We start from the raw sequence: 20,912 nt of genomic DNA, 5'->3' as shown, positions 1-20,912 counted from the left end.
GGTGAGCGTCGGATCGCTACAGCGGAGCGGCCTTAGAGAACCTGAACTCCGCAATTTGCCGATGAAGCCCCAGGCCCGGGGTTTCATCTGCCTGGAAATCTGACCCCCACCGCATTTGAGAAAATGTTGGCGCCGAAGGCTACTGATCATAGGGTACCCGGCACTGCGGCCCCAGGAAGTAATGCCTTATTATCCCGGCCAGCCCAGGGCCTCGTGGCTCGCCACGGAAGGTTCTAGAACCTTGGACTTCTGCCCCACACGCCGGTGGTGGGCGGCCTCCGGCCCAGGAGGCGCGGCGCCTTTAAGGACCCCGCCCATCCAGTCAGGTGACCGGGCCGTCGCTTAGCAACAAGACGCCGCGCGGCCCCTCGCGGCCCCAGGGCTGAGAAGCTGTTTCCTACCCGCTCTTTCTTTCCCCCGAAACTCGGGTGGACCGAGGCGAGATGTCCGAGGAGGACCCCCAGGGGTGCGCGGAGCAGGAGGTGCCCAAGGCCAAGGCCCCCCCGGAGAAAACCAGCGACTACTACCGCGTGAGCGAGGACCTGCCGGCCAGGTTCAACAACCCGGCTTGGTTTCGGGGCTACCGGTGAGGACCAGGGAGTCTGGTCAGGGTCCACCTGGCATACGAAGAGGAAAGAAAGGGCTCCTGGTCCAGCCGCCAGCCAGGTGCCCAGCTGGTCCTGCGCTCTGCCCAGATGGCCCTTTGTGCAAGAACCCCCAGGCCCCCTCCTGGCCCCCAAGTCAAAAGCGGTGTCAGCTGTTAACCACCAAATGAGCGCGGAGGTGCTGCCTGCGGCTTGTAGCTTGCGGGTGGAGTGAGTGGGCCTCCCGCCAGCGAGGTGGGGCGGGGTTTGCCCAGGGGAAATCACACAACTCGGGCTGATCCCAGCAGCACCCTCTAGGGCAGGACCAGTCTCCTCTCCTTTCTAGGCGGAGAGGACCCGTCCGCCTGAGGTGCATGGCAACACCTCCATCACCAGGCTGCCGAGGGGCGTGGCCTGCCAGCTGTTCCAGTGCGTTGCAGCCTCTTACGACACAGCTGGGCAGGCTGTGCGCGCCTTCCCTGCTCCCCCTCCCCCCCTTTAGTCCCTCCACGATCCTACAGAGTTGGCTCTGTTAGCATCTTCCTTTCCCAGGAGGGACATCTGGGTTGTAGAAAAACAGATCCCAGAGTTAGTATGAGGTAGAGCTGGGGTGTCTGAGCCCACAGCCACTAGTTAAACTGCTGTACCGATAGCATCAGGGCTAGACCCTGCAGGAACATTTTCTCCTGGAGGCTCAGAAGTGGAGGGAACCCCCCCGCCGCCCCCTCGAGCGGCAGGCCTGGAGGCTGAGCCACAGCTCCCAGCCTACCCACCCACCCAGGAAATGACAGCATGGGCCCAGGTCCCGCTGGGGCTGAGGGCCAGCACTTGCCACCTGGGAGTTCTCTAGGGCTTTGGCAGAGGTCAGCAGAGGGAGTCGGGGAGGCTGAGCCTGCCAGGAAGGCCAACCCTGCACTCCACAGGAGCCCGGGTTCACGGCTGCATCGCCCATCTGGGGCGTGTCCAACAAAGCTCCATCGACCAAATATGTTAAAGCTGTGGCTTGGGCAGAATTAAAACAAATGAGTGGAAAAGAAAGTATTTTTCTCATCTGCTAGGACCGAGGAGCCCCCCTCAGTGTACAGGACCAGTAACCAAGCTTACGGGAGCAGAGCCCCCACCGTGCACGAGATGCCGGTAAGGAGGAAGCAAGGAAAGGTGCGCAGGTGGGGCATCTCTAGCAGGAGGCTGACTCCGCATTTCTCAAAAGAGCAACACATCGGGAGGGGGAGGTGCAGAGAGGCCCGCAGTTCCAGCATCCCGAAGGGGGAGGGCGCACCTCAATTCCTTTTGGGACAGGGCAGGGTAGAAATAAATGAACGAATGAATTTAGCAATGAAATGAGTTAAAGGATGAAACAAGGGCATGTCGGCTTCCTTACAACATCCCAAAGGGCTGGCCCCACTCACTCGTACAATCAGCCAACTCTCGTAACCTAATGCAGTAGGTTTTGAGGCCAATAAATGAAGAACTGCCTTCTTTTTGGAGTAATACCGTTATTTTATGAAATATTTAACCTGTGATCTTAAAGAGGTAGCACTGGCTGATGAAAGCACAGGTTACAAAAGGGCCCCGGGATCTATGCACCGCTGGGGAACCTGACCCCTTTTTGAGATCAACCTCACATGGCAGGGAGCCTCCTAGAACCCCCTGATGCCCCTGCTGGGTCCAGGTGAAGGACAGATGGACCAGGGTAAGCATCCCCTGGGTACCCAAGATAGGAGGGCCTCCCATTTTGGGGCTGGCAGTGTTGTTGTTTTTCTTCCAAATTATTCATGTTAAAAGATCATGATAATTGCTTATTTACCTGTTTTTCATGGGGGATAGAGCTTTTATGAGAAGATTATTTATCTAGAAAGTTCCTAGAGCATTTACAGGTCATTCTCCCAGGATCTCTGCTTCCTAGGATTGGAGACGACATTTTCTTACAAAATAAGAATTTAAAAACATTTTCTTACAAATTTTTATTTTTCTTCCCAAAATACCTAATGACTGATTGCTCAAGAGTGTTATCATGTATCACTAACCCTAGTGTCCCCTTTTCACTTCCAGAAGGTATTTTATCCAAATTCGTATAAATTTTCTAGACAAGTTGCAGTTGGTGGAATGTTCCAGAACAATACTTTCAACGTCTACATGGAGAAGAGCGTTGTGACGGGTCCGGACAACTTCATCACCTTCTATGACCGGCTCAACTTCCACCCCAGCTACAGGGTCAGCAAGCCGTCCATCTGTGATTGAGGGGCCTCCCGGCTCTGGCGGAGATAGTCTGGACAACTGGCAGCCCTAATCTTTGATAATTTGCCCAATTGTGAAGGAACACACTTCACTGCTTTCCCTGAAAATATTTTTCCTCTCTAGGTTAGAAAAATGTGCAAATGGGGCTATGATGCCCTACTTTCTCTGTTTTACATCTAGATGAAAAAGAGCTAATGGCTTGACTTTCCATTAAAAACCTTGCCATGTCCCCAGTGCCTGACTCAGGTATAACCAATAAGTAGGGCGGTGGGCATCCTGGGACCCCGATCTCAGTCTGAATGCTGGGAACGCCCAGAGAGCCCCACCTGCATCTTTATTTGGGAGCCATTTTTATACTCATGACAAACTACACGTGGTTTCTGTTCTCAAGCATCCTGCCGAGCCACGGAGGGAGGGTAGGATGCCCTGCCTGGGTGTGGACGAGGGCTGGGCGAGGAGGCAGAGGGGACCTCAGGAGGAAAGCTCGAGGCGGGACCGGGCAGGAGGGCCCTTACTGGCCCTGACCCGGGCCAAGCTTGGCGTGATACTGAGCACCCCCTGGCCACGAATAGGGCCGGGGCAGAGGCGGAAAAAACAAGGTTGGTGAGTGCTGCTTGTTGCTGAGGAGTGAGGGGTACGTCGGGGTTCCCCGCTTGCTGTTCATTGTCCCTTTTCAATAAAAAGTTTAAAAAAAATCAGGCGGGGAAGACCATGTTTTTCTCAGATGGGGGTAATAACTACATAAAGTGGATTTCTCTTTCCATGTAGTTAGTTCTCAATCAATGTTTACTAGGATGTAGAGGGTCCTCAATAAGAAAACATTTTCTAGGACAATATATATCTTCCAGACATAGATTCCTCCCACCTTCCTTTATGACAGCTCATCACAGGAAATCCGGAATGTGTTGGAACCAGACAGAAGAAATCATTGTTACAGACCATCGTCGCTACCTTCTTTACAAAGGTTTTTACCCAAAGAGATTTTACTCACATATGAATTTGGGAGGAAATGAAATACCATGACCAGTTATTTCTTCATTAAAAACTTATTATTACACAAAAGTAAACATTTCAGCAACATTCTTAACGTTCAGTTTGGGGTGGAAGTGGTTCCCAGAGAAAATCAATCTATTGAATAGAAAAGGTCCAAAGCTGAGTCTGGAGCCAGAGTCTATTGTCATATCCTTCTCCTGAGCTGGAAAACTGGCACAGACTCCAGGCATCACACTGACAATGCCTTTTTTTTTAACAACCTTTCATTAAAAATACCAAAATCCTCAGAATGTTTCTGTGTTTCTCCTCTGTTGAAATAAAAAAAGAAAAAGAACAGCTCATCAATCCAGTTTCTAAACTCACTGAAAAGGACACATCCCTTCCTCTGTGGCTGGCTGGGAAGCGCAGGGGATCCAGGGGAGGATGCAGCCGTCAGGCAGAGTGACGGTTTCCCCTCCAATCTAGACCCGGTGAGCACCTGCACTCCCGCAACGGGACAGTGGGTGTAGGTCAGGGCCCAGGGTGGGACGGTCAGCCGAGCTGACATCCACAAACAAAACATGCCAAGCACGCCAGTGAGCTTTATGAAGTTAATTCTGGCATCAAGATCAGGCATTGAAATGCTTTAATTGACATAGCCAATAACCAATATTTCTGTATCAGTTGCTAATGAGTTAATGGAACGTTAGACTCTGTACGTAGAATAAATGTCTGGAAAGACGGGCAACCGAAGTACCTCGGGTATAACGTACATGCCCGTCTTCCTGAAAACTCACCCACCATCTCCGGCTCAGGCTCCCAACTCCCACATGCTCCTGGTGCCTGGGCCCCCGCGAGGTGCCGTGCCCCCCTCCACTTGTCTGCTTTCACGGTTTCGAAGAGCTTTGACAGCGTCACCTCATCTGATGCTCACGCCTGGGGCAGGTCTTGCTGTACCTCCATCTATGGATGGGAAAATTAGGGTCCAGAGGGGGTGCCCTGCAGCAGGTCCTGGGCTTGAACCCACCTTGGGGGGTCCTGGGAAGGGCCAGGTCATCAGCATCTGACCCCATAGACACACTCTAACTTCCTACATGTTTGCATGAGTCATATAGGAACTCCAGTGATTATCATGAAATTTATCTTTTTAACATATTTTCAAACTGGAATCTTTATGTGTGAGGGAAAATAAAAGAGTTTAGATTGACAGATCTAAGTTACAAGAACATGCCTTCTGTTCGGCATTATAGCATATAGAATGGGAAGAAAATGACACCCATCATTCTTCTGACCTTTGTACTGAGTTCCTTTGAAATCTTAAATCCAATCAGAACAATTACGGGAAAGGTGATCCAAACAGGGTAACAAAAACCAGTTTCCACAGGTTATTAAATAAACTGCACGGCAATTCCAGAGAAACTCCTTCCCCACCCACGAGTAGGTCTTTGCTTTATCTGGCCTTTATTCCACTCTGAAATGAAACATTGACAAAGTTTCACAACACTTTACTAATCGCTTAATTTAGCTGCCGAGTTGGCTTAAAACCAGTAACTTCTTACTCTAAAAGTATATTTTCATTTGTTTGTCTATTTTTCTTCAGTGATATTTAATCTTTTATTTACAGTCAATTAAATGGTTTCAAATACATAGTAAAATATGTTGACACTGGGAAAAATAATCCCTCTGTTCAGCACACAACACACCAGAAATCTCAAAGATTCAGCAAGTAATATAATATTTCCCCCTCCCTGCCCCCCTACACAGGCCCTTAAATTAATTTCAAGGAGGGAGGAGGATCAAGGTGGCAATAATTTTTATATGAGCAGATAAAGGGCTATTTCAGTTGAGGGCCTGGTTTCCCACTGCGAGTGTGTCTCAGCTTGGGAAAACCTGTTGATAGCTTGGATTCTGAGCAAAAGAGAAAGTTCAGAGCAACTCTTCTCTATTTTTTAAAATTTTATTTATTTTTGGCTGCATTGGGTCTTCGTTGCTGCGTGCAGGCTTTCTCTAGTTGTGGTGAGGCGGGGTTACTCTTCATTGTGGTGCGCGGGCTTCTCATTGCGGTGGCTTCTCTTGTTGAGGAGGGCGTGCGGGCTTCAGTAGTTGCAGCACGTGGGCTCAGTAGTTGTGGCACACGGGCCTAGCTGCTCCACAGCATATGGGATCTTCCAGGACCAGGGCTCGAACCCGTGCCCCCTGCATTGGCAGGCGGATTCTTAACCACTGCGCTAACAGGGAAGCCCATGACTCTTCTCTTTAGGAAGACCCTCTCCTTGATGCGGAGACGCGGTGGTGAACGTCGAACACTAACCTCCAGGACTTCCCCCTCTTCCCACTCCCATCCTATTCTGCTGGGACTTCTGATACAGGCCCATTCTTTCCAGAAAAGGGGGCAGTTCCTGCAGCAACACAGTGGCCCCAGGATGACCTAACCCAGAGCATTAGACACCTCAAAAACCAGGTCTCTCCCCCTTCTTTGCATTAGGTGAAATGAACCTGTGGCCCCAGGTACATAGATGCCCACCCCCTCCCCATTGGGAAGCAGGAGGGGCTCTTTGGTTCGGACTTATCTGTAGGTCTTAGTAATTACAGCTTGATTTGGTAACACATCCTCCCCGAGACTCTTCCTAAAAGGCGGGCACATGTGCCATCTGATGCAGCAGCTCCGGGGATGCTGTGATGCACGGATGCAGGGTCGGGCCTGGATCATCGGAGGAGCTGTACCAGGGCTGCAAACGTACAGACAGCCATCACTAAGTGACAGTGCTCCCGTCTGCCCCCACTGCAGCCCCCTTTGCAGACAGGGTGCAGGGGGACCTCGGACCTTGGCCCCAGTGTGGGCCAGAGTTGACCTAGGATGTTGGGGAGAGGGAAGGCAAAAGCTTTCATGCAGCGTGGCTTGTTGGCAATCCAGGGATGGGCCCGCACAATCACGTTTATGTCCAGCTTGTGAAAACCAGGCATGGCCTGCACTGCCAAGTAAGCACACAGACCGGGGCTGGGGAGGCAGGGGGAGAGGAAGGTGCAAAGGGTCTGGGGGAGACTGGGATGGGCCACAGGAGCAGAGAGGTGCTCAGGACTAAATGCACGATGGCACAGGAGAACACTGGCAGGTCCTAGACATTGGGTTCTCACGTCAACATCCTGCAAAGGCCACTCTGCACAGGACAGACTACATCAACTGATTTGTGAGCAGTGCTTGATTTATTAGCATTAAAAAAAAAAAATCCAGTTCTTATATACAAAACAAGCTGATTTTTGTTTTCAAGTGTTAAAAGCACTCCTTCAAAATTAAATGAAATTTAAAGCATGGATGAATGAGTTGTTTTTCCTGGAAGCACTTAAGTGAATGAATATTTGAGAACGGAAATATCGAATGCACAGCGTGTAGGCACCGGACGGTCATGGAGTCCACAGGGCCTGCTCGTCACAGCATCTGACCCAGTGGACACTGACTGTGGGTGCTGGCACATGTCCCCATTTGGGTACAGAAGTGGATTCCTGTTAAGACCTAGGGGGGCACAACATGTAGAAAATTCACTTGCACATTAGAATAACAACTTCAGCTGCAAATTAAACCTTGCTCCAGGCCCACTGCAGCTAAACTGATGAGTTGTCACACTCGGGGCAGCTGATCAAAGTTTGCTGGACGATCGCGGGTAAACGTCAGTGCTCAGCCTCACGTGTGCAGGTTCCCACCTGCCTCTTCTGTAGCTGTGGGCACCGCAGCAGCCTCAGAACACAAGGCACAGGATGCCACGCTCTTCCCTGTGTGCATGGCACCGCTGCTCAAACACACCGAGAGCACGGGCACGGCCCTGCCGGTGGAGCACAGCCCCAGCGAGCCCAGTTCCCGGAGGGCGGTGGGCTTTGTCCTCGGTCCTCAGGACTCCGGGCACCAGAACCCGTGAAGCAGCCGCTGCCTCTTTGCTTTGCACGGATCAGGACAAGGGCATTTAAAACACACGGGCTGCCTGGTACCTTTTTGGAGCTGTGATTAAAAACGAAGGACGGCAGCTCCTGTATAAAAAGAGGTTTATTGAGCTGGTAGAATCATGTCATAAGTGAACAGGACTGGACATTGAACAACACAGGCTTCAGGTGTGAACTGGTGACCAGCCCTGAGATCTCACTCAGGATTTCTACGTGCAACTGGCATGGCCGGTTTGCTCGCTGGCCATTGTGCTTTGAAACGCTTTTCCAATCGAAGACATGCTTGGGCCTCTTGGGGGCCTGTGGCCTCTTTTACGAAAGAAGTGCTGTCCAGGAGTGTCCCAACCAAGACCGCTGGGGCATTCTGGCGCATCTCAGGTGGGGCACCAGCTGCTGCCTTCCTCGGGCCCGAACTGTGGCCACGACTGGCCATGGCCACCAGCGATCAACCCCAAGTGCAGGGACAGTCGGAACCAAGTGTTTGCTGATCTAAGACTAGTGCGGAGACCACGGAAAACTGCCCCGAGGAACGCCCTACAAAATCCAACAATGGTATTCACCAAAAATATTTTTTACAGCACTTTAAATAATTTACAAAGAGCCTACAAAAATCCTATTTACCAGGACACATCCGTTAAATAAAAACATCCTTTCGCGTTACTGTACATATATATACAGGCTGTACAGGGGCCTCCAAGGCTCCGCCCCTTCATCAGGAGTGTGTGACACGTGGGGACCGGCACACACACGCTTCGCCCAGTTCCCGCAGCCAGGAGCGTGCTCACAGCTGGAGGACGGGGCCCTTGGCCAAGAGGCTGCCGCCCTCCTCCACAGACGCATCACTGAACTCGCTGGCGTCGCTGCCCAGGGCCTCCTGGTCTTCGTCTCTGTCCACACCCCTCCGCCTGTACCGCAGGTCTAAGATGCTCTCCTCCGGCCCCGAGTTCCTCCTGTCGGGCAGACTGAGCCCTGCCTGGGACTTCCTGGGCGGCCAGCGGCCACCCTCCTGCTTCACCACCAAGTGTGAGCTTCCGAACACTGGGCCGTGGCCAGCCTGGGTCTCTCGGAAGGCCGAGAAGGATGGGCCCTGTAGAGGCAGACCCAGCGGGGGACTGAAGAGGCTGGCCTGCTTCCCCCCCCAGGAGACACTCTTCCCGAAGTGAAACAGCTGCGTGGAGAGCAGTGGCGAGAAGCCGGCAAAGGGCAGGCCTCTCTTGGGGTCCATGGCGAGGCTGGGCGAGCCCCGGGCCTGGCCCTCCAGCCCCTTCTCTCTCTGGCCCCGGAGGCCCCCTGTCCACGCCGCCGCGTCCCTGCCTTTCGTGCTCAGCGCCCAGGTGCTCTGCAGGCGGCTCTGGGGGGAGAAGTCAGCCCAGGGCAGGGCGAGGCCGGCCCGGGGCCTCCCCTCTCGCTCGGCGCCCGGGGTCCGTGCCAGTGAGCTCCGGCTCTCTGCCCGAGTGCCAGCCTCCATGCAGCTCGGGAGCTGACCCAATGCGCTTTCCCCCCCGGCGGCCTCAGCCCCCCTCGGGCTCTTATCTTTGGGCGCATAGGCGGTTCTCCTACTGGCTGGTGACCCTTTGGCAGATGCAGTCCCGCTGGTGCTCCTGGGCGGCACCAGTTCACATCTGGCCAGGGCTGCAGGGATGCAGGCCTGCTCGGCGCGGGGGCTGCTCCTCCCGGCCGGAGCGAAGGCTCTGCCCGGGCCCCTTGGTCCCTCGGCCGGCTGCAAGGGCCCCCTGCACCTCTGGCTCCGAGTGCACATGCCAGGCTGAAGGGCCGGGCCGGGAGGTGGCACTTTCCGGCATGGCAGCTCTGGTTTGCCCCCGCTCCCTGTCCCGAGAGCGGTGGGGCCCCCTCCTTGAATTTCTGATCCGCTCACGGACTCCTTGGCCTTTTCGGCCAAAAACCTCCTAATCTCCAGTTCAATGCTGTCATCACTGTCTACAGAACTGCTGTCATCAGACAGGGCGCTGGGGCTCGGGGCCAGACCGTCAAGTTCACGGGCTTCCGATTCACCAGAGAACAGGCTCCTCCCTGCGGCCTGGCCCCTGGACTGGGGAGCCGGGGGCGCGGCCGCGGCCGCGGCCGCCACGCCATCTGGCTTCGCTCTCACTGCTTCTCGGCAGAGGACGTGCGAGGGTCTCCCCGGGCTCTCTTTCTTGGACTTTGAGAGGCAGCTTTTCAGCAGATGTGGGCTCCGGTCTTTCCAGTCTTTCGGGAAGCGCCCTACTTTATCCAGGAACCGCGTCTCCGTGGTGCTGAACCTGACCCTCTTGCAGCCGGCTCTGGGGTCTTTGCACCTCTTCCGGAGCCTCCGCTTGGACCGCAGCAGGTCCTTGATGGCCGTGTCCAGGTCCTCGTCGCTGTCCAGTGAGCTGCTCTTGTCCTCGGAGCTCTCCTTCTCATCCACGCGCCTCGCCTCAGCCGCCTTCCCGGGGCCTGGCAACACGGGACCCTGCGTGACCGGGGCCCCGCGCTCATCACCTGGCACGCCCGTCCTGCAGGGGAGAGGCTGGCCCCAGGTCTCACCCTCCCTTCCCGGGGCCTCGCTGGCTTTCCCCTTGCTGGGCTGCGCTCTCCCCTGGCTGCGGTCGGCGTCCCGGGCGCTCTCCTGCGCCTCGGCCGTCTCTCTGGTCCTCTTGGGTGCGCACGGCCGCACGGCGGTGCTGCCTGCTCCGCGTGTCCTCTTGCAGCTCAGCGACAGGTCTGGCGTTTTGGAGGCCGAGGCGCTGAGGCCGGGCGGCGGCAGCGGGCTGTGTGCCAGCCGCGGGCATGTCTCCGTCCTGGGCAGCAGCCCCCCTGACTGCGCCTTCAGAGCCAAGAACGTCCGGATTTCCTGTTCAATGCTGTCGTCGCTGTCCACACAGCTGCTATCACCGTCGGAGCAGGGAGGCACGTCGCGGGGATACAGGAGTGGGCTGGCAGGCGGGGATCTGGTGCCGCCCTCCAGGGGGCTCGGCAGGATCGTTTTGGAAATGTCCAGGATTGCCTCAGCGCACATCAGCTCCGCGGATGTGTCTGCGCGGCACGGGGACCCGTCCATAAACTTGCTTTCGGCAGCTGTACTTCCTGGAGGTGCAGGAGCCACGGTTTCCCTGGGAGGCCTGGAGGGGTGGTCGGGGTCCAGGCCACCCGGGCTGAGGTCCGCAGCCTTGGTGGCCACCGGCTTCTTCTTGCCCGGGGTCTTCCCGTGGGCTTCGAGCCAGGTGCTCTTGGTGCAGAGGCCCATGCCGTGTGCAGGGGGCCCGGGGCCCTTCTCCTCTGCGGGCAAGGCCCTCTGTGGCAGCTCGCCACCTGCCTCCTTCCTCTTCTCCAGCTGGTACAGCTGGATGGCCTCCTCGATGCCATCATCGCTGCTTGAGTCGGCCGCCTCAGGCACCAGGGCTGCACTCCTGGCTCGCCTTCCCCTCTTCCCTGAGCCGGTGCCCCTCCTGACCCCGACTTTACCAGGGGCTGCTTCTGCAAGGCGGCCTGCAGCCGTGGCGGGCTCAATGGTGACCTTGCACCTGGGGCCTCTGGGCAGCGCGCCAGCCTTTGTGGACCTGGGAGGCTTTCGGAAGGTGAACTCCTTACAGGCGCCCGCCAGCTCCTGCTGGTACGCCTTGCCCGTCGGCTCTCTGCTGGACCTAGACGCCGATTGGGCCAAGCTGTCACTGGGGTCTGGCTTTCTGTCTGCAGGAATGTCACACTTTTGGGTCTCGTGCTGCCTCTTCTCACTTAGGAACTGTTCGATCTCCGCCCGGATGCTCTGTTCGAAGGAGTCCTCGCTGCTCACACTGCGCGGCGAGGCAGAGCCCTGGTCCTCGCCGACTCCCCTGTGGCTGCTGGGGATACCAGCAGGGCCAGCTGCAAGGTCTGGGGGACACAGGGCGGTCGGGGTGCCGCTCGGAGGCGGCTCTGGTTGGCATCGACTGGCTGCGGGAGGCCGGGCGGCTCCGCTCTTGGCCTTCAGGTACTCCTGGATGGCTTCCTCAATGTCGCGGTCCACGGAATCATCACTGTCCGAATCCAGCACCAGGGGGCCAAGGTCCGCGGCCTCCTCCTCCCCCTTGGGGTCAAACCCAGCAGCAAGACCACAGGCAGCAAAGGCGGGGCTGGTAGCCAGCCTGGTGCCGCGGCCCCTCTCCGCCCTCTGGCTTCTCGGCCGGGCATGCTCGCCGCTCATGCCCAGGGTGGCCCCGTCCCCCTGAAGCGTGCTGATGACCATCTGCACCTTGGCGCTCACCGCCGCTCTCGAGACGCCCTCCTTCGGCTCCGAGAAGCATCCGGGAAACCTACAGCTCCCGGGTGGGCCAAAAGCCTCCCATTTGGACGGCAGAGCGAGCACAGGAGGGGCATTCATGAGAAACATCCTAGCCGACGGGACGCGCAGAGGGGCGGCACTTTGCTCCTCTGCCTGCTTCACATCCTGGAGGACAAGGCACGCCGGGATGGCGCTCTAGGTCAGGTCACGGAGAAGCGGTGGGCCTGGTGAGGGTCCAGCCGGCCGCGGGTCCCAGGGCAAGTCACTCACGGCTCCCGAGTCTCATCTCCGTTGGCTGTAGATGGAGGACGGCCACGAAGCTTCATGAGAAAATGCTTCCGAGCCACCGGCAGCGAGCTCGCGGGAGCTCCCATGAGTGTCCTTTCCCCGTCCCTCTGTCCATCTTCTCCGGTACAGGAACAGAGGTTTTATTTACCTCCAAAAGTTGTCAGGAGGTGCCAGTGAGATAAAGACGCAGTGCTTCTCTGCAGGTGGAAGAGAACGACTAGTATGAATCCAGGTTCAGCGAGACGTCGTGGGTAGGTCCCACCTTGACGCGGATCAGCAGCTCCTGAAATGAGAAGTTACTTGATGGGAGTATTTAAACATGTATCTTATCTCCCCAAACAACTTTAAAGAGTCACTTATACCAACGCCTCTTTATTTTATTTTTTTAATTTATTTATTTTTTTGCGATACGTGGGCCTCTCACTGTTGTGGCCTCTCCCGTTGCGGAGCACAGGCTCCGGACGCACAGGCTCAGCGGCCATGGCTCACGGGCCCAGCCGCTCCGCGGCACGTGGGATCTTCCCGGACCGGGGCACGAACCCGTGTCCCCTGCATCGGCAGGCGGATTCTCAACGACTGCGCCACCAGGGAAGCCCCCCTCTTTATTTTAAAACGTCGAATGTATATTTGCCAGATGGTCTCACGGGACCGTATGATTATTTTTAGGTAATTAATATAGAAGTTGCCCCAAACACAGTCAGGCGCCCCTTTTCATACTGTGTGGTTTCTCCACAGCTTTTGTATCTCAGACCAAATGTGGCTGGGTCGGCAGAACCACTGGGATAGTCTTGGGGACACTTTGAAGACCTGCTCCCAACAGCATTTACACTACAGGTCTGGGACCACCGCCGGGGAGGGGAACATAACGCAGGCTGTACACAGCCGATTAGAAAGACGTGAAATACATAACTGTCAGTTCTTAACATGTTTCTCTGACCTCTCCCGATCCCCTGCAAACTGAAATGCAAAGTAGCCGAGATGCAAGAGGAGCTTGGCAGTGCTTGTGGAAACAGGGAAATTGAGTTCCAACCCAAAACAGTGCCAGGCAAGGCGGTCACCACCCTGGAGCCTTGGGGGGGGGTGGCCGGAAGTGGCCTGTGTGTTTGCTTTGCTTCCCATGCAGATCCTTCTCCCCCAGGAGCTTCCTTCCTGACGAGCACAGAATCCTGTGTTTACACACCACAGTCCTTTCCAGGAAAGCCTAGCCCAGCCACCTAGGCACAGATGTGCCCAAACAGGTGGGACCAGCAATTAACCAGAGGGCACGACCAATTCAGAAGGAAGTCCTCTGCTACTACTGTTTATGCTCAAAAAGTGAGACTACAATGTAAAAGAATTTGCTGCATTTACCTGTGATTCTCTTCAAGTCCAGGTTCAGTGTGACGTCAGCAGAACGGTTCAGGGCTTGGGTCTTCGTCCCCCCACCTCTACGCTGTAGCATCTTGTGCCCACTTTTTAAACAGACTTTTGACTGCCAAGATTAAAGAGAATCAGAGACCTAATTCAGAGGCTGAAACTACAGCTGGTAAATATTTTTGGGGAAAGAAATCACATTAAGGGCTCAAAATTCAATTTTGGAAGAACTTACCCTGAGGCCAAATACACTTAACCGCAACTAATTCCCAGCTCTCCTGGGTCATTGGTCTGATCCTGTAGGACGGTGATGCAGGGAACATGTGAGGCTATTTATCCGTCCTCAGATGTGAGCACCCGTAACAGTCCACGATCCCTCCCACAGCACCACCCTCCAGGGAGATTCCCTCCCAAGGGCAGCGGGGAGCAACAGTGGGGAGGGGGAGGGCTCTTTCACTGGGCTGTGCCCACCTTGCTGTGGTCATTATTCAAGCTGCCTTGGCAAAAGGACAGAGATTACGAGACATCTGCATAGGTCTTGCACTGTGAAGAGTCTACATAAAGAATATCAACTTCTTAAACAGCACTGCTATTTGAAAAAGTGGGCCCAAGGATGAACCCAAGCTGCAGCGGTTTCCACTCCAGGTAGCAGAGTGGGCGGAAGGAAAAGCGCTGCTCTCTGCTCATCACCTGGACCATGTTCATAGCTCTTAAATGGCCATGGAGAGCTCGGACTCCTGGTGGGCAGTTTTCTGAACTGTCAAATTACCTGGCGCAAGAATGAGGTTAAAAATTCAGAGAGCGTCTCCAGCGACAGCTTGTGGCTTTAAAACAATCACCTACATGAGATGAATCATCCCCGAAACTGGACTTGGAGAGACTGTGGGCTGAGGCCTGGGGGCTTCCGTCTTTGTCAAACTGCCACCCTGCTCCTCGAGAACCCCGGGACCAGGTCTGGGGGGTGGCTGTGAGGACACCCAGCCCTGCGCCCCAAAGCCATGTGGTGCCAGAATTTGAACAGTGGAGGAGGGCACCTGGGTCTCTTCTCAGTCTAGGCACCAACCTCCAGGAGGGCAGAACCTCGCTGATGCTCATCCCCTGGCCAAAGCTGGCTCCCCGCAGGCGATGTGGCTTCGCCATTAATGCTGTGCAGCTCCTGCTCTCCCCTCCCAGGCTGGACTTTCCCCAGGGTGAGGGAGGTGAGGGTCAGGATACAAGGCCCAGAAGGAGGGCCCTCTCTGGAGGGCAAGCCTGAAGTGGGCGTGCGCTGGAATTCTGGCTCTGGCCTGCGGAAGATGAGACTTTACAATACAGCAAGGACGGCTCCCCAGCAAAGCTGCAGGGCCACTGCCAGTGCCTCGGGGGCCGGAGGCCAGGCGAGATCCTCCCGGCTGACCCTGCCCTGCCCTCTGCTCCCGGCCTGGGGGCGCTCACTCCCAGCGCAGCCTCTGCCAGGAGGGATCCCGGCGCCCGGAGAGGCGACCCGGTTCTCTGGCAGGAAGGGGTCGGGCCTCCACGCAGGGCTGCGCCTGGGTTATATTCTGGGCTCGGTGGGCTTGGGGGCGAGGGGCCCGGTGACCCTCCGGGAAGCTGCACGGGGCGGGGCGCAGGGCACGATCTCAGCGGGAGGGCCGGGCCCCGGGCCCTCGGCCGCGCCGGAAGCTGTCCCGCCGCGGGCCCTCACCTGCGCCTCACCTGGGCCCCGCGCCCGGCCGGCTTCGAGGAACGCGGGCGCGCGCAGGCGGGGGCCCCGGCCAGGAGCCGCCTCTGAGGCCGCGACCCCCGCCCGCCGCGCCAGCTAACTACCCGGCGCCGGGCCGAGCCCGCCCCGCCCGCCGCGGCCCCTACCCCGGCGGCCCGGCGCCGCGGTGCGGCCTGCATGCCCGCCCTCCGGCCAGGCCCCCTCCTCCCACTCGGCCCCACGCCGGCCCCCGCCCCGCGCGCCGCGTCCCGGGGAGGCGGCGGGGTCCCGGCGCGGAGGGGCCGGGCCGCCGGCGCCGGGGGCGCGCGCGGGAGGGCGGGGCGCGCGCGCGGGGCGGGGCGGCCCCCGGAGCTCCCTCCCCGGACCTACCGGCGGCGGCGGTGGGGCTGTGGCGGCCGCGCTCCGGAAGCCGTGCCCGGTGGCTGGGCATCATGGGAATGGCACGGCCGAGTTCCGGGGGAGGCGCGCGGCCCGGCCGGACCCCCGCCCGGCGAGCGCGCGCCCACCTGCCGGCCGCGCTGCGGAGGAGCCGCGGGCGCCGCGCGCCGCCCCCGCGCCCACCCAGCCCGGCCCCGCCCCGCGCCCGCGCCCGCGCTCGCGCCCCGCGCCTGCCCAGCCCGGAGGCGGCCCGAGCCTCCGGAGACGCCCCGCCCCTCCCCAGCCTCGGGCCGGCCCCCCGAAATGTGACCGGTGCGGTTGGAGTGAGTAGTCGGAGTGATGTCTGACCCCCAGCCCACTCCGGCCAGAGGCTGGGGCCCTGTTTGGGCGCCCTCTCCCCTGGCCCCCACTGCCCCGGGAGCGGGGGGCGTGCGCTGAGTCAGTGGCCGAGTTGGCAGACGCCGCCCTGCCTCCGCGGTCCCCGGTGGGAAGTTCAGGCCGGGAGGCGCACAGATGGGCTACTTTATCGTGGATGATGTTACTGTGGTCATCAGCAGTCCTGTTACTAGAAGCTCCTACACGGCCAGTGTCCGCTGTGTGCCTAGCACCGTGCCTCCGGCTGGAAGGAGGTGGTTCCTTGCCTTAAGTCTGCGCAGAGCTCAAGTCTGGCTTCCTGGAAGCAGCGGGTCCTTCTGTGCCCCGCTGTCCCCCAGTACCCCAAGCTCCAGTGCTGCATGGCCAGCCTTCTTTCCAGGAAAGCTGCCCAGGCCTCCTGCTGCCTTTGCCCAATGCTTCTATGTGTCTGCCTTTCCTGCTTCACCCCAAACTTAGGGATAAGGAACCTGAGGCTAAGAATGGATAAACAACCCGCCCAGGGGCCGGGGTCCTGCAGCAGGGAAGCTCGGGAGGCAGCCTCGTGTTGGAAGCCCAGGACTTCAGAGCCGCAGGGGACCTGGCAGAGCAGAGCATCCCTCGGTCATTCAGGAAATGGTCACTGAGCACCTGAGCGTGTGCAGGCCCTTGGCCTGGCCTTGGGGGGTCTGTGGAGGCTGGGGTGGAGGCTGGGGCACCCTGTGACTGGCTCCATAGGCGTACCTGCAGCTGGGTTCCAACGGGAGGAAACAGATGTTAAAGACACATGTGTCCTGGGCGTTTGGCCTGTTTGGGAATGGGGAGGAAGCACTGTCTTCCAGGAACACCCCCCTCCACCCCCGCACAGTAAGACAGGTTCTGTTTTCTGGTCTCTTCGCTGACTGTATGGCCTTGAAGTTCTTTCTGGTTTTGTTTGATTTTTCTAACAGCTCAGAGATCTTCACCGGAGGCCTGTGATGTCCCACTGCTACTCAGGGTGCTAGGGCTGGTGGGGGAGCCCGGGCAGCGGGAGGGGCAGGTTGAAAGCAAGACATGAAGACTGTCCGTCTTTCCATCCCTACTGGCCTCCGTGCCCCTGACCCAGACCTATCTCGGGGTGAACTGGGGTTTCGTTTCCTGTCTAAAAAGTGCCAGAAGTTGGACAGGAGAAAAAAATCAGAGGCTTTTTCTTGCAGGAATGAGAAGGGGGCTATTTCTAGCCTTATCCGCCTAGGGAATTTTGGGGCCAAGTGTCAAGAAAGCCATGAAAACATAGCATTCATGCTTCAGAGAATTGTTTAATAAACACTGTCTTCTCACTATGAGTCATACTCTTTCATTACCAAAAGTTCGGGAAAAGATATCTAATTAATAACCTAATGAGCCACAAATAGGGACACACAGATGTTACTATGGTCATCAGCAGTCCTGTTACTAGAAGCTCCTACACGGCCAGTGTTTTTATTTTTTTTTGATTAATTAATTTATTTATCTAGTTTTGGCTGCGTTGGGTGCGGGCTTTCTCTAGTTGCGACGAGCGGGGGCTACTCTTCATTGCGGTGCGCGTGCTTCTCATTGTGGTGGCTTCTCTTTGTTGCAGAGCACAGGCTCTAGGCATGTGGGCTCAGTAGTTGTGGTGCACGGGCTTAGTTGCTCCGCGGCATGTGGGATCTTCCCGAACCAGGGCTCAAACCCGTGTCCCCTGCACTGGCAGCCGGATAGTTGACCACTGCGCCACCAGGGAAGTCCCTTTCCACAGTTTTTAAATAGTGCTGTGATGAACATCTTTGCTGATGTATCCTTGGAAGCCAGCTGAGTTTTCCTCAGGGTAAATTCCTAGAAGAGACCTCGCCTGGGCTGAGGACTGGGATGCATTTTGGCCAAAATGCCCTCCAGAAACGCCCAGCTGACATACCGTCCACCCACTGAGTGGGGAGCATGGTTGGACTGTATCCTTGCATTCGCGTCTGGCAATCTCACAGGTAAAACAAGTCTTTTCCACTTTGATTTTAATTTCTTTGCCTGGTGGTGGTGTAGAACATCTTTTTATTTTACTATTGGCCATTTGGAAAATTGCCTGTACGTGTTCTGTGAGCGTTTAAAATTTTTCTCTTGGGCCGTGTGTCTTTTTCTTTTTCCAGAGTTTTTTGCATTAAGGATTTAGCCCATCTCCAGTGTATACTCGTTTATTTTTCAGTTTGTCATTTTTCTTTTAACTTTGGATTTAGCTTTTGGTTTGTTTTGTTGACCATGCATGAGTTTTCAATTTGTGTAACCAAATCTGTGAAGTTTCCTTTATGGTTTCCGGCTTGGGGGTAAGGCCCAGGGCAACTTTTACCATGCTGAGATTTTGTAAGCCTTCACCAATTTAATGGCTAACTTTCCAAATAAGAACAATTGAAGACATGGAGGGGCATGAATTACAGATTCCTGTGGAAATCAGAAATCCAAGGGTGTGACGGGTAATAAACAGATTCTGGAAAGGGAAAGCCTTTCTTCATTCCTTTCTGAAGCCACCGACCTTCAGATACCTATGTATACACACACGCTTATGCGCGCACACACACCTGTGTGTGCACACAGGCACACGTGTGTGAACACACATGCACGTACACACACATTTATACTGTAACTTTGAGGAAGCTGTATCTCCTGCATGTTGTAAGATCTTCATCGGAGGAATAAGAAGGACATATGTTTTTATCAAAACTTTCCTGTTGTAAGAGGTGCGGACTTTGGCGGTTAGTCTTCCCCCAATCAGGCTCCTCCCTGTGCAAGTTCTGGGTCTCCTAGGATCCGCCCACAGGCTGCCTTCCCCCTGTTCTTTTTTTTTTTTTTTTTTTAAGAAGATGTTGGGGGTAGGAGTTTATTAATTAATTTATTTATTTTTGCTGTGTTGGGTCTTCGTTTCTGTGCGAGGGCTTTCTCTAGTTGTGGCAAGCGGGGGCCACTCTTCATCACGGTGCATGGGCCTCTCACTATCGCGGCCTCTCTTGTTGCAGAGCACAGGCTCCAGATGCGCAGGCTCAGTAGTTGTGGCTCATGGGCCTAGTTGCTCCGCGGCATGTGGGATCCTCCCAGACGAGGGCTCGAACCCGTGTCCCCTGCATTAGCAGGCAGATTCTCAACCACTGTGCCACCAGGGAAGCCCCCCCGTTCTTACCACCATGAAGTGGGCTCCCTTTTCCAAGGCAGGGTTCACCCTGGCATCTCTGCTCAGCCCAGGCCTGACTCTTCTAGAATGACAGTCAGTAGCTCTGCTGTCTCCTGGATGGGTGAGCGCTGGCGGCAGGGACCAGGGCCGTGGGTGGGCTTCCAGTCAGGCTCTGGGGCCCCATGCGGTCACTGCTCCCCTCTGGCCCTCCCTTTGCCCTTCTGTCAAGGGAGCAGGGAATCTTTAGGGACTTTCTCAGTTACTCTCCACACGGAGCCGGGGACCCCCAGGAAGACAGCCAGGACCGCAGGGCCAGAGTCAGTGCGAGTGAGAGAAGCCAGAGGCCCCTTTGTTTGTGCCTGTTTTCCCTAAAAGAGTTAAGGGTGCTCTCATAATGAAAGAAACTCCAATGAAAGGAGGCGCCACTTCCTCCCCACCAGCCCCCCGCAACTGATGGTCCCTAGGGGGCACATGGGGGATGCAGGCACCCCCGAACCAGTTGATGGGAGGATGAAGGGCTGCATACCCACCAGCGTCTGTGAAGTGTGAAGCCCACCGACCCCACTTCGAGGACTCTGTCCCGAGGTTATGGTCACACAGTTCACGCAGGCGGATCTCCACAAAGACGATTCTTCACTTAGCAAAGCAAACCCCACCTACACGGCTGTTCGGAGGGGCGGCGACACTGACCATCTGTGCCCGGGGCCTCTGCTGGAGAGGATGAGGTGGGTCCACATAAAGCCTCGGCTGGGCTGATCTCACCGGTGGCCGTGGGGTGTCCTGCCTGGCAGAACAGACGACAGAGTGGCATTTCCCCCCGGGACTTGCCAGCCACCGTTAGCATTGAGACTTCCTCTGCGGAGTGGCCCCGTGTGAGGGCTGGCCAGGAGATGCTGCATTGTTCTGCTGGGTTCTTTATACGGTTTCAACTTTAAAATCATGAGCATTGTTTAAATATATACAAAAATCAACTCATGTAAAGTATGGAATGGAAATGTATGAAAGTTCATGTGTGTAAGTGTAGACACACACACACACACACACCACCCAGACCAGGTCCAAGTAACTCCGTCCACTCGATTCAGTCTTTGGAAATTCTATTTCTGCAAAACCATTTTTTTTTGTTTGTTTGTTTTGCAGTACGCGGGCCTCTCACCGCTGTGGCCTCTCCAGTTGCGGAGCACAGGCTCCAGACGTGCAGGCTCAGCGGCCATGGCTCATGGGCCCAGCTGCTCCGCAGCATGTGGGATCTTCGCGGACCGGGGCACAAACCTGCGTCCCCTGCATCGGCAGGCAGACTCTCAACCACTGTGCCACCAGGGAAGCCCTGCAAAACCATTTTTTAAAATCTCTCGCCTGATGAGATTGGGATTGACATATACACGCTACTATGTATAAAATGTATTACTAATGAGAACCTACTGTATAGCACAGGGAACTCTACTCGGTGCTCTGTGGTAACCTAAATGGGAAGGAAATCCAAAAAAAGGGGGGAATATGTACACATATAGCTGATTCACTTTGCTGTACAGCAGAAACTAACACAACATTGTAAAGCGACTATACTCCAATAAAAATTAATTAAAAAAAACCTCTCACCTCAGAAACGACCTTTATTCAGTTTATTTCTTGAGTGTCAGGTTCTTAGAATTTTCCTGACATGAATTTCACCCAGTTTATTATTTACCATTTCAGGGGCCAACTTGACTTTAAGATCGT

At 56.0% G+C, this 20,912-nt stretch overlaps 2 protein-coding genes across 11 annotated transcripts; one reads left to right on the top strand and one right to left on the bottom strand.

Moving 5' to 3' along the window:
- Positions 1–367: 367 nt before the first annotated feature.
- PIERCE1 (piercer of microtubule wall 1) lies at positions 368–3,734 on the top strand. 4 transcript variants are annotated; one of them, XM_082620888.1, is made up of 3 exons: positions 368–586; positions 1,643–1,721; positions 2,637–3,734. In XM_082620888.1, exons 1-3 carry the CDS (start codon positions 444–446, stop codon positions 2,823–2,825), a joined length of 411 nt encoding a protein of 136 aa, XP_082477014.1. In that variant the 5' UTR covers positions 368–443; the 3' UTR covers positions 2,826–3,734. The 4 variants fall into 4 exon arrangements, with proteins under 4 accessions (XP_082477014.1, XP_082477013.1, XP_082477015.1 ...); XM_082620887.1 differs by having other exon boundaries at positions 1,643–1,742; XM_082620889.1 differs by having other exon boundaries at positions 1,643–1,750.
- Positions 3,735–7,814: 4,080 nt separating this feature from the next.
- On the bottom strand, positions 7,815–15,790 carry PPP1R26 (protein phosphatase 1 regulatory subunit 26). Of its 7 annotated transcripts, XM_082624094.1 has the most exons (6): positions 15,680–15,790; positions 14,672–14,894; positions 14,080–14,377; positions 13,844–13,905; positions 13,606–13,726; positions 7,815–12,538 (listed from the first exon to the last, which is right to left on the bottom strand). In XM_082624094.1, exon 6 carries the CDS (start codon positions 12,073–12,075, stop codon positions 8,509–8,511), a length of 3,567 nt encoding a protein of 1,188 aa, XP_082480220.1. In that variant the 5' UTR covers positions 12,076–12,538; positions 13,606–13,726; positions 13,844–13,905; positions 14,080–14,377; positions 14,672–14,894; positions 15,680–15,790; the 3' UTR covers positions 7,815–8,508. The 7 variants fall into 7 exon arrangements, with proteins under 7 accessions (XP_082480220.1, XP_082480218.1, XP_082480219.1 ...); XM_082624092.1 differs by lacking the exon at positions 14,080–14,377; XM_082624093.1 differs by lacking the exon at positions 15,680–15,790 and adding an exon at positions 15,304–15,349 and having other exon boundaries at positions 13,844–14,377.
- Positions 15,791–20,912: the final 5,122 nt, after the last annotated feature.

Source organism: Mesoplodon mirus (genome assembly GCF_964341445.2).
Source record: "Mesoplodon mirus genome assembly, chromosome: 1".
NCBI classification, from domain to species: Eukaryota; Metazoa; Chordata; class Mammalia; order Artiodactyla; family Ziphiidae; genus Mesoplodon; species Mesoplodon mirus.
Note: the sequence above shows the minus strand (reverse complement) of the source record. Positions and strands in the feature narration are given on the sequence as shown.

Coding starts and splice junctions, on each gene's coding strand:
- PPP1R26 (XM_082624094.1), bottom strand. CDS start 12,075: ATGTTTCTCATGAATGCCCCTCCTGTGCTCGCTCTGCCGTCCAAATGG.
- PIERCE1 (XM_082620887.1), top strand. CDS start 444: ATGTCCGAGGAGGACCCCCAGGGGTGCGCGGAGCAGGAGGTGCCCAAG. Junction 587..1,642: donor GCTTGGTTTCGGGGCTACCG/GTGAGGACCAGG, acceptor CTCATCTGCTAG/GACCGAGGAGCCCCCCTCAG. Junction 1,743..2,636: donor TAAGGAGGAAGCAAGGAAAG/GTGCGCAGGTGG, acceptor TTTCACTTCCAG/AAGGTATTTTATCCAAATTC.